This window comes from Pogoniulus pusillus, chromosome 9, assembly GCF_015220805.1.
Source record: "Pogoniulus pusillus isolate bPogPus1 chromosome 9, bPogPus1.pri, whole genome shotgun sequence".
Lineage (NCBI taxonomy): Eukaryota > Metazoa > Chordata > Aves > Piciformes > Lybiidae > Pogoniulus > Pogoniulus pusillus.
The window spans coordinates 35,083,004-35,095,963 of record NC_087272.1 but is presented as its reverse complement, the minus strand read 5'-3'; the positions used below and the strand labels follow the sequence as shown (position 1 = coordinate 35,095,963).

At 43.2% G+C, this 12,960-nt stretch overlaps 1 protein-coding gene across 2 annotated transcripts in view; it reads right to left on the bottom strand.

Moving 5' to 3' along the window:
- Positions 1-4,295, bottom strand: part of SLC30A9 (solute carrier family 30 member 9) — a 39,394-nt gene extending 35,099 nt beyond the window's left edge. The window contains exons 1-2 of one of the 2 annotated variants that reach the window (XM_064149195.1): positions 4,061-4,295; positions 1,519-1,695 (exon numbers count right to left, since the gene is read on the bottom strand). In XM_064149195.1, coding sequence (XP_064005265.1) covers positions 1,519-1,695; positions 4,061-4,157 — 274 coding nt within the window. In that variant the 5' untranslated portion in view covers positions 4,158-4,295. The remainder of the gene's footprint in view (positions 1-1,518; positions 1,696-4,060) is intronic. The other variant, XM_064149194.1, reaches the window with a different exon arrangement.
- Positions 4,296-12,960: the final 8,665 nt, after the last annotated feature.

Below are 12,960 nucleotides of genomic sequence, written 5' to 3'. Positions count from 1 at the left end.
CAGGAGGAAGTTCTTCCCAGAGAGAGTGATTGTCATTGGAATGGGCTGCCCAGAGAGGTAGTGGATTTGCCATCCTTGGAGGTGTTCAAGCAAAGCCTGGATGAGGCACTTAGTGCCATGATCTATTTGATTGGCTAGGGCTGGGTGCTAGGTTGGCCTGGCTGATCTTGGAGGTCTCTTCCAACCTGGTTGATTCTATGATTCTATGATCTTGGAGGTCTCTTCCAACCTCCTTGATTGTATGATTCATAAGAGAGGGAATTTATCAGAGGAGAAGTGGAACACCCCTTCTAATGACAGTCAACAACTACATAAACTTAAGGCAATGCTGAAAGCAATAGCGCTAGGTTGTTTTGACACGTATGACTTTTAACACAAGTAACTGCACATGAAGAACCCATAAAATACCAAGAACTACAACTGCTTCCACAGCCTTTTACTGTGTTCAGGCACACATACTTCTGCAAGAAGGTTGCCCTCTCCCAACTACTTTCAGCTCAAGACTTTCCAAGAAACATCAGTGGTCTTAAGTATTGTCTGCTTCTAAAATCCAACCACAGACTTAAGAAATAACATCTCATTGTTACACCTTAAGTTCCACTTTTGTACTTCTAAACATCAGAAAAGAAACACTCTTGGCTGGCTGCAGTTAATAAATTTTAAAGACTGCTGCAAGCCTCGGGAATTTACAATTCACTGAAGAAAGAATAAATACCTGGCAATGAAGAGAAGAAAATTTTCTTTAGAAGGTAACTGAGTTCTACACAAAAGTACACAGAAACAGATCTTTCATTTCTGAAAGTATCTCATCTCCTAAGCATGTCAGTCTTACAAATAAGTATCTGTGCAGTCCTAGGGTTAATAAGCAGAAAAAAACTTAGTGGATGCTACAAAGGAGCAAGAAGACAGTTCTGAATTTCATAAGTACCTAACCAACACAAGATTTATTAATGAAACACCAAGGAGGGTCTGGTTATATTAATTTTATCAAATGTTTAATGTGAATGATGCAGTTCTCACAAATGTGAGGTAAGACAGCTCTAGCAGATGAAACAGCTTAGCCTTCTTTACCACTCATCTATGGCCTGGCCTGGAGAAGTCACAGTACTCAACATTCATACCCAATTATCACTAGTTCATTTCACACAACAAACCTGAAATACCACAAAAAGAATTCCATTAAGCAAGTAAAGTGGTGAAAGAAAAGTAATGCATTCTATTTCCTATCCCTTAAGTTACCTAATCCCTTTTGACATCCACGTATTATCATCACCACATTAAATTTGATTACTCTCTGAATTTAAATCCTTTCAGTACTGCAATGGTAAAGAATTAAGTTCCAGCAATCCTTCCTGCTTCTTCTGCATTTGAAATTTATATACAGATGCCCACAAGCAAAAAATACTGAGAATTCTGCAGCCATAATATCACACAACTGGGGGAGGAAGAAAGTTATCAATTTTAAATATATACAGTTATTACATTATATAAATACTCTTTATTTTAGTTTAGTCTTACCTGTTCCAGCTTTATTTGGGGTTTCTTCAGGGGTTGATCCATTTGTGTCTTCTGATCCAAGATCTTTTTTCTGACCATTGGATGTATAAACTCTCACTTGACTTATCAACTGCACAGGCAGACGATTGCATGGTAGAATATAAGACAGACTCCCACATTTCATTGAAGCTTGCCATCCTAACAGGGGAGGGGAAAAGAGATGTTTCAGGAAACCATTTTAGAAGGAAAAAAAAGGGGAAGTGGTCTAGTTACATCGGTATATATTACTGGTACTGATCTGTGCTTATTTTACTCAATGGTTTTGGAATTACAAAATAGGTGTACATGGCATGCTTCCACTGCTTCCACTTTTAAACTTCAGTCTAGCATTAGGGTTTTATCCTCACACAGTACCAAAGACCTCTACATAATCTTAAAGGAAAAAAAACAACACAAACAAACAAAACCCCAACAGGTGATGCAAAGTTATCTAATAAGAGACAAATTTTGTTCTAGTTACACTTCCTCAAAACCTTTTAAAAGCAACTATTGATGAAAGGACCAATACGGACCACTACAAAACCACCAAACCATTAGCCACTGCATTCACTTCACTCTGTACACTCTGTGTGAGCCACACCTTGTCCAGTACGAAAAACCAAACTGTGTGCATTACAAACAGAGCAACCTGCTACAGAAATTACATAGAAGAGCACACAACACTGTTTAAAACGTTTTATACAGAAGAACTTTACACTCTGCAATGTCTACAACTGCAAGATAAACATGTTGAAAAAGCCCAACTTAGATAACCAATCTACAATTCCAAAAGACCAGCCCAAAGTTGAGTCATACAAAGTATAGGCCAACCTGTTTCAGCACCCAGTTTCTTTCGGACACCATAAATACTTTTGTAGATATACAACTCCTCCAACCAGAAATGCAACAGGCAAACTGGCTCCTTTCTAAAGCACTCATTGAAAGAATAAATGTATTTTAAAATAATAATAGGTTAAGCAGTGCTAGTAAATGAAGTGTGATGGTTTGGGTGTTACCTGCCTCCCCACACTTTGGAAATTGACCCAGGCTAGACTCAGCAGCTCTGGAAATTGAATGAATGAAGCTGTATTTACAGCTTAGCACAACATACAAGCAGATATTTACAATATATAGTTATATACAGAAAGATACAAGTTGAAAAGTAATACAGAAACACAACAGAACTCCCAGAAACCTGAGCCCCACCTTTCCACCTTCCTCCCACCCCTCTACCTTACCCAAGACTTTGCCTTACACTTCAAGGTAGTTTGGAGGGGCAGCCAGAGGGGTTAGGAAGCAGATGGATTAGTCACACAGATAGCAGGTTAGAGAAAGGCAGGTGCAGCCCAAAAAGCCCAGAGAGAGTGACTGTCATCTATGTTTGTGTTCTTGCTCTTATACATCTCAGCAAGCCTATGAGTGAAGTAGACATCACTACTGCTTCCTTTTCACAGCCTATAATCTAGTTCTTCTCACCAGAATATTCTAACTAGCTTCAAACTAGCACATGAAGTTACTCAAAGCATGACTACTCATATATGAATAATACACCTCTCACAAGATGACAGTATTTTGGAAAACCTATTTATCCCATGAGAGTCTCAACAGCTATCACTTTAGTACTGTACACTGCATGTACATGCACCAATTTAAATCTTTAAGAACCACTATTGAGCCAGAAAAGGGTCAGGCAAGCTCTCACTATTAGTCACTGTTGAGATGACAAAAACCAAGCAGGAAAATCAACACCTCAGTGAAGTTCCTGATTACAACTACAGTAAATCGATGGCACAAGATGAGCAGTGTTGTTTGCTAAGCTTTGGGGAGCGGCTGAAAAAGGGGGGCTTGATCAGCACGTTCACAAGATATTTTTCCTACTGGCCCATGCATACAAACCAAACCATGAAAGAAAAAGCCTATTTGCTGCAATTCCACCAGAAGCGCCTATATTAAGAGCGCCAAAACCGGTCAAAAAGTCAACGGTTGGGGTCTGTGGCCTAAAGGAAAAGCCTCACTCCTCTGACCAGCTGGGCACAATGTCATGGGATCTGTGGCCTAAAGGAAAAGCCGGGGGCTCGCTCCTCAGTCCGTCACCGATCTTGCCAGACCACGCTTCGTTTTATCTACGGAGTGCAAACTTCAGCCCCAAGCAGGGCATGACGAATCGGTTTTACGTAAGACTGGGGCCAACAGGGCAGCAGGCCTAGAGCGGGTCTATGCCAACACCCGCGGGAAGCTTGCTCTGCTCGCCAGGATATGCTTCGCTTCCCAAGGCGGCTACGACTTCAGCAATTCCGTTTTTAAAAGCAGGTTCTCGGCTGGCAGCCTGCGCACCGAGCTCTCGGGCGGCTCCCGGCCCGGAGATGCCCTACAGCTGCGGACAGCGTCACTATCTTAAGCCTGATTACTGCTTCCTACGAGACTCGACCGGAGAAAGCGGGGGGCCGCCGACCTGGGACTGCCCAGTCTTGCCCGGGCCGCGCCAGGGAGCTCCCGGCAGCCCGCCGGGCCCTGAGGGACTCACCGTGGCAGGCGCGGGGTAGCGGCGGCGCCTGGCACCGCAGGTACAGGCGGTAGAGGCCGCGGCAGCCCCGCCGCTGGGCTGCCAGGGCCGGCATCATGGCGGCGACCGGAGCCCAGCCGCTCCCCGCCGCGCGGCAGCGGCCGGCGAGCGGGCTGCGATTCGCATCGGAGAGCCCCGGTGCGGCTGCGGCGCGGCCCCGCTGGCCCCGGGCAGCGGCTCGCAGGCGGGAGGCCGGCGGTGGGCGGCGCCACGGCACCCGGATGTACGGAGGGACCTCGGGGCCGCCGTGCGGTAGCGACACCCACACCGGCTCAGGCGCCCCTGCTGCTGCGGCTGCGCGCAGCGCCCGCCGAGGCCCAGCCTCAGCTCAGCGCCGTGGCAGCGCCGGCCCCGGGCTCGGGTTCCAAAGCCGGTTCGGCCCTACCTGCCTCCTGCCGGGCCCGCGGCGAGGCCGTTTGAGGGGCTCCTGCTCGGGAGCGGCACGGTTACTACTCGTACTAAAGAGATTATATGTACATGCGTGCATGGAAGATGCAGATGCACGCTGAACTTGCCAGCATAGGTAAAAATACCTGACAGTATGGGATTTAAAGTAACCTGCGCTAAAATTGTAACATTGTACCTTAAGTCAGCTGGAACACAAACCCTATGAGGAGAGGCTGAGGGAGCTGGGGGTGTGCAGCCTGCAGAAGAGGAGGCTCAGGGCAGACCTCATTGCTGTCTACAACTACCTGAAGGGACATCGTCGCCAGGTGGGGTTGGCCTCTTCTGCCAGGCACCCAGCAATAGAACAAGGGGACACAGTCTCAAGTTGCGCCGGGGAAAGTATAGGTTGGATGTTAGGAGGAAGTTCTTCACAGAGAGAGTGATTGGCATTGGAATGGGCTGCCCAGGGAGGTGGTGGAGTCACTGTGCCTGAAGGTGTTCAAGCAAAGCCTGGCTGAGGCACTTAGTGCCATGGTCTAATTGTTTGGCTAGGGCTGGGGGATAGGTTGGCCTGGATGATCTTGGAGGTCTCTTCCAACCTGGTTGATTCTATGATTCTATGAAGTCCTCCCCTAAAATGTGCTTCCCGAGAAGCAAAATGAAATCACAGGATGTCAGAGGTTGGAAAGGATCCAAAGAGATCGTCAAGTCCAACCCCCCCTGCCAGGGCAGGGCCGTACAATCTAGCTCAGGTCACACAGGAACACATCCAGACAGGCCTTGAAAGCCTCCAGAGCAGGAGACTCCACAACCTGTCTGGGGATACAGTTCCAGTGCTCTGTGACCCTTACAGTAAAGAAGTTCCCCCTTGTGTGGAGGTGGAACCTCCTGTGCTGCAGCTTACATCCATTGCTCCTTGTCCTCTCACAGGGGGCAAGTGAGCAGAACCTGTCCCTCCACTCCACTCCTGCCACCCAGCCCTCCGATATTTATAGACATTTATTAAATCCTCTCTCAGTCTTCTCCAGACTAAACAGCCCCAGGTCCCTCAGCCTCTCCTCATCAGGCAGTGCTCCAGTCCCCTAACCATCCTCATAGCCCTCTCCAGCAGATCTCTGTCTCTCTTAAACAGGGGAGCTCAAAGCTGAAGGCAGTACTCAAGATGATGTCTCACCAGGGCAGAGTAGAGGGGTCTGCAGATGACATCCCAACTGTCTTCGCTTGCATGATCATCTGCTCTGACGCCTTGCCTGCCGTCTGGCTGAGGACCATGTATGTAATTAATCCCACTGGCAACAGATTATACACTTCTCAAAACAAAACAAAATTTAGTTGAGCAATTTAAAGTCTGTCCTGAATAGCTTTGATACCACCCCCCTGACAAAATGTCTCTGGCTCCCTCGCCCTCATTTGAGCACTGGGAACAACACAGGAGCTCTCCAGAAGGTAGCATGGCAGGGAATTTGGATAATTAATGTACCTGATAGCCCACAAAGCATTTGATCACTGAGGAGAACGATTACCCTGCCTGTCTTTATCATTCTCAATTAGATTTTAAACAAGGTCTGCAGGCATGGAACTTCCTCACCAGCCAGTTAGTAATTAGCGTTGCCAACACAAGTTTTCCTGGAAGGTTGAAGATGGAGGTAAAACACTTGCATAAAATAATTAACACCTACTTTCCCAGTAGCCCAATCACAGCCATACCAGGTCAATCAGGACTGTGGCAACAGATGATGCATCATTAAGTACCAGATGTACAGCAGTGGAGTTCAGTACAGATCTCACTGTAAATTGTAGCAGAGGTGAGGGCAATTCACCAGTTATAGCTGGGGTCTAACATGCAGCTGATGTTTTGCTGGCTGCTTGTCACTCTGGCAAGAGACTAACAGCAAAGAAGAGAAGAAACATGAGGTTAACAGAGCTCCTTTTCTTTTCTCTACACAAAGATGTTTGAAAGGCTGACGAAATTCTTGGAACATTTGCAATTCCTGAAGAGTCTCTGCTATACTTCTAGAAGAAATGCTAACTGCTAAAACAGGTTTATCATTTCCTATCCAAAACCAAATGGAATTACCAACCTATTTCATATTCTTTTACCCAGCCAAATAAGTCAGTTTGCCTTGTCTGGTTTTGTTGTTGTAAATATGAACCAGGAAGGAAAATAATAAAGCTGGAATACATAATGAGACATATTACTAGAGGAGTAATCCACTGGGATCTAAGGGCTCTGCATGAACTATTCCCTTGCTTAACACAGAAACCTGAGGAAAGAGACAAAGAGCAAACAAAAGAGCTTCTTTGTATTCAGCTATCCCATGCAGATAAGTAATTGCCATGCCTCCTGGCAGATAGCTGCAGCATCCTAAGACTAAAACATCAAATCCTTATTCACAAGCATCATGGCCATTACCAATCACTAGCAATGAATGGAGAGCCACCCTGAATGATAGGCAACTGCTTATATATCTTAACACATCCAAACTTTTTTAAACAACTTTGCCTATAACAAAGACTACTACATATAGTAAATAGGTGAACCAGAATTGCATCCTAAAGGTTTAATTTTGAATAATGGTTATCCAATATCTACTTTAAATCCTTACTAATTGAAATCAAGCTGCTGCTAAACTATAGCCTGATTAAAAATGCCATGCTTGTACAGGAGCTTCTGTGCCACCCAAGCCTCTGGCTAAGGAACAGTTCATATACCTGTTGTGTGAAGATCTTGAGATGTTGCTCAGAGGACAGTATAGCTACCACCTTAGGGGTATTTCTTGAGGCATCCTATTGCAAAAACTCTAGAATATTGTTGTATAAAGCATATTATCATATCAAAAATGTAGATTATGTTGCTTTACCAGGTCTTCAGGAAGAACAGGGACTGCATGGGTACAACCTTTTAAGATGTAGGAACTGCCTTTCCAGTGTCTCCATAAAGTTCCTTGATCTGTAAGCTGGTCTAAGTGAAGACAGGCAACTGGACTGAAATAGAGACCTTTGGAAACTTTTTTCCCTCATTCCTGTTTACTTAAAAGAAATAACTAACTAGATTACTCAGGCTACAGCAGTACCTCGTGATTAAATACTCCAATATTGCTGCCTGGCAAGAAATCTGTAGTACATAAAGGCTAAGAGAAATTATTTTAGTGTTTCTTAGGTGAAAAATTTTGTAATATAAAGCAAATTTCATTATCTTTGAATTTGAATTTCAGTAAACACTTCACACAGTGGAGGAGACTTGCAATGTCCCCAAGTCAGAGGCAAAAACTGAAGTAGCAACTTAATAGTTACTCTTTGGGATTCAAGTAACACCCTGTCTTGTAAAAAACTTGCTGTGCTGCATAAGAGACACACAAGGAACTGCTTTGATTTTGTACCTTGTATGATCCTACACATATGTTGTTATCAAGAAAACACATACTCATGCTTACCAAACAAAAAAAAGTTTGAATACATGAAGTGGCCAGAAATTCCAAATGGCTTTTAAGCAACCTGATTTAGTGTGAGCTGATAGGGGGGGGGTTGGTACTAGATGAGCCTTGGTCACTTCCAGCCTTGACAATTCTGTGATTCCAAGTTTTCCAGGTAGAATATTTTAAGCAACTGAAAAAAGATAAAATGCTTCCTGGCAGGCAGGTGTATGAGGAGAATGATTCTTCCAAAGCACAAAATGGTGAATCTACAGAAGCCTGAATAACACTGAGTCATAAAGTTATTCCATGTTCGCTAGGCCAAATTTTAATGTAAACTGGAAGCAAATGTCTTTCATTTCCAGCATGTGGATAAGTGTTTTTCATTATGCACATGCAGTTCATTCACCTGAACACCAGCAGTCACCTTCAGGTTGTTGCACTGTATATAGCACTCCACCAGCCCTCTCAAACCTAGCAGCAGCCAGGCAGCCACTGACTTCCTCATGCTGCTAGAGCAGTTTGCAGTCCTCCCACAGCACACAGGCTGGCAAACATCCTTTCCTTGCAAACCCAGGTGATTGGATTCCAGATCTTCCAGGAGGCTGACATCAGTACTGCAGAATCAGTTGAAGTGGGAATACAATAAAGGAGGAGGATAGAACTACAGGAGAGAGGATTTCACAAGGATGTCATGGTAGGCCTAAACAGACCAAAATAAGCCTGAACATGTCCTGGCTTGACCAGACATGCTTTTCTGCTCTCCCCATCTCTGTTTTGGGGAGAAGCAACCACAGGAAGGAGGACAAAGAACCTGGAGCCACTGAGTCTAAAGACCCCAGCTTACCCACTCTTGTTTTCCTCCTGTGGTAAACAAGGTACATACACTTGGCTTGTGCCTGCCTTATGCAAAGCCTATGTTTTCCCCAAATTTGGGTAAAGCCAACCTATGGCTTCACCTAATATGGTCAGGCTTGGCTAACTGCCATTCTGATTGGCTGTTCTGTGTCCAAAGGCCCATTAGTCTTGGGCTGTATTGATAAAGAGAGATGACCAGGTAACACGATGTGCTCTGTCTTTGTATTCATATCTGCTGCTGCCATTGTTCTCTACCTCTGTCAGTGATTCTGCCATTGCCTTCTGCAGCATCATGCTTTGCTAAACTGTAAGTTAGCTCTGCTGAACTGGCAACCTCCTAAGCAAAGGAAAAAGGAGTCGAGATTCTGCTAACAGAATTACTCTGCTTTATGACTACAAGGATTTGACAATGAATGCTTAAAGATCTTTACTACAGGATGCTCTTGCAGATCACAGAATCTTCTAGCATCCCAAACACAGCAAATATTTGGGCTTGTGAGTAGTTGCTTCTTTAAAGAAACCTTGACCATAAATCTTGTTTTCTTTTGATCTCCCTTCTAATGCATAAGACAAACAGACACTTGTAAAGCCAAAATACAATAAATCAGAGAGAGATTACTCTCCCAAGAAATACAAAGGGAAAGAGGCTTTCCTGTAGCAAATAGGCACAAGGAGAATGCTATATTACTGAAATGTTTTGCTTCATAGTTGCCAACCAGCCACTAGAGGCCAGTGGTTGGGGATAAAATTAGCACAGGGAAGAATCCCATCTCATTTTAAATGGCCAAATCATACAATCAAATAGAATTTCCAGCTTTGGAGCAAGAAAGAGCAACTCTTAGGATTAGCAGCACTTACCTTCAGACTAAAGCAGAATGATAGCTGAAAACTCAAACATAAGACATTGAAAGAACTGCCACCTCCCTCAACATGTTCAAGGCCAGATTGGATGAGACCTGATGCAGTAATCTGCTTCTAGTCTTGCTCCTATTTGTCTGCATGTTACTGCAGAAGGTAAGAGCAGTTTATAAATTCACAGAATTGAACTGGAAGAGACCTTAAAGATCATTTAGTTCCAACTGCATGTTACTGCAGAAGGTAGGAACAGTTCATAAATTCATAGAATTGAATTGGAAGCGACCTTAAAGATCATCTAGTTCCAACTCCCTCCCGCCCCCACCACGGGCAGAGACACCTTCCACTAGACCAAGTTAGTTAAGGCTTCAATTCATGAACAAGGTTGTCTTGCAATGATCTTCACAAGCTGCACCCAACTGATCAAACTATAACCAAAAACATACTCTTAAGCATGGCAGTCTGATAGTAAATTGATCCATGTGTGTTTGCACACAGAAACACACATACATCAAGACATCAGGACATGCCCCTAGAGTATCACTATAAAAGTGCAGCAAAGAACAGCTTAAAAACAAACCAACCAACCCCCAAAACAAGCAAAAAAACACACCAACCAAGAAGCCCAGTAGTAATTATAGACCATAGTAACTGTTTATTTCTGTAATTTTCCACTACAGCAGCTTCAAATGTAATGAACAAGCACACAGAATTCTGCAGCTGTTTTCCATTTTAAATAAACCAAGACCAGCCTGTCAGCTCTTGTACAGTGTGAAAGCACCTGAAAATGCTATTCCAACACTATTTTAGTAGAGACTAAATTAGAAATAACTTAGAAAACTTCATCACTGTCCAGAGCATACTGATGGCATAAAAGCATGAATAGTGAATTTGGGTTTGTGAAAGCAACATGAAAATCCTGCTGGATGCTCCATTTCTTATTCAGAGATGAATTTTTTTTTTGTTATTTTTGTCCCCATTCTTCTTCCTCCTCCTCCACTGAAAACACTGCAGAAAAATCTAAGTCTGCACCTTTATAATTTCTGGTTTTCAGCCCAATTTTCCTGTGAATTCTCTCAATCAAATGATCTTTATCCAACATATTCTTGCTCTTCACGCTGGCAAAGGTGCACGAGTCAACATTCACAGGAACACAGACAGCAAATGGAAATGCCACAACCTGCACTTTTCAAGAATACCAGCTTCCTCATTCCGGGCAGGAATCTATACTCTTTCAACACTTCGCTCATCTCAAAAGCAAGATATCATGGTCAAGCACACGGAAATTGGGATAAAAGAAAGGGATGGTTGAGTCATCTCCCTCTAAGTGCAAAGTCTTTCACAGCTCCTTAGAATACAATCCACACTACTGTTTCTACAAAGTCACAACTGTACTGGCTGTGGTAAAATAAAGCCCCTCTGGTAGGCACTGGGGTTGAGCAGAAGTCAGCTGTTTAATGTGCCACCAGAAGTGAGCTAAGCCTATCCCACAAAGCTTATATAGAGTCACATTATTAACACTGGTTTACAATTTTGCTTACTAGTTGCAAACCGAATTATTATACTAATTTCTGAGTAATCAAGCGCTAGCTACAGTTCATTTTCAGTTCAGCAGTGGCACTTATTGAGGCAGTGGGATGTAATCAGTTGCACAGTAACCCATTTTAAGATGAAAGGGACAGCAGTCCTGCCAAAATGCAGCTGTAGAGCCAGCTTTCTCTACTGACACCTGCACTGAAAATAAGGCAGTAAACCGAGCACATAGGTCATTTCTCTTCCTCCCCCCCACCCCAAGAATTGAGGCTGGAATAGACCTCTGAGATCAAGTCCAGCCTATGACCTAACACCACCACATTGACCAGACCACGTCCACAGGACTCAGTGCTACTAATGCAAGGTGTAAAGCAGAACAGCTCCAATAACTTACAACTTTGACGTGGTTCAGTTGGTTTTAGTTTTGATGTAGAGCCTAATCTTCCTTTTCCTCTAGAAAAAGCTAATGACAAGTCACAGTAGCTCACTGCATCCTACCCTATTCTAAATACACACAAAACACAACAAACAAAACCACTCAACAACCAACATGCACCTAGAACATTCAAAACAGAAAACTGTTGGTCAGTAACTTAAAACTTAAGAGACCTGAAGTACACAAGTGCCAGTGCGCAACACAACATTGGTAATATTTTAAACCTAGGAAAACAAACAAACAAAACCTCAGCCTACACAATTTGATTTCAAGAACATCAACAAAATCATAGCTGTATCAATACAGAAAACAATTTAATTTGTTTCAAAATAAATATTTGACATACAAAGCACATACAGTGGAAAAGGGTCACAATAAATTACAAATGGAGATACTTGCTCGTTCACTCAGAAAAGCCCTTGATATTTCCAATTTCAGACCATCAGATTTATCATTCTTGCTGATTTAAGCACGGCACTAAACAAATATGGATCCCAGTGCTTTCTTTCACAGGTACTGGCGTGGATAATTTACTGCAGTGATCCAATTTGAAAATCAGTAGGGACCAGTAAATCGCTGCATAAAAGAAAGAGCGAATGAGGTGCTTTTTCCTTAGTGTCAGCAGCCTGTGATTATTATGTTTATTAGATTTTCTTGAAAGGGCTTCACATTCTCAAATATGCAGGAGAACTATATTTCCCCTCTGAGCCCTTCCATTAGCATTTTGTGCCTCAGTCCTTGAATACAAGCAAAAGATGAATTTTTCAATTCATTTTAGAAGTTTGTACCATCTGGATGGCACAGAACTAAGCAATGAAACTCCCTCGCCCGCACAATACCCTCGCTATTATCACAGAGCCAGCTTCTGCAGTGAAGTTAATAAGTAATGGTGACATTTCATGAAAAAGGTTATTTTCTGAATCCACATTTGAGCTTAAATTCAATTACACTACCCATACTGATAATGCATCTTTAAAATAAAGCATTGCTCGAGGTTCTGTCCTTAAAAGGTGATTTTAAAACAGCAAGACCTGACTCTTCCTGTGACTTCCAAGAAAATTACAGCACAAGAGAAGTTACAGTTTAAATACACACTAATCAATTTCATTATGTATTTAGAGTTTAGCCACAAATGCTTGCAGTGGAGCAATTAAAAAGTCTAGACCATTATAACAGCCCAGCATAACACCTTATGTGTTGTGCTTATTGTGTTGTTTTTCTTCACCAGAGAGTTTAAGATACCAAGGGTCACACCTACCCTTTGCACAGATGCTCAATGGTCTTTGCTAACCTTACTCTGAGCACCATATAGTCAAGTACTTGTTCAAATCGTTTAAAGAACCAGTTGTGGAAATAGGAGCAAGAAGTTGTCTGTGGTG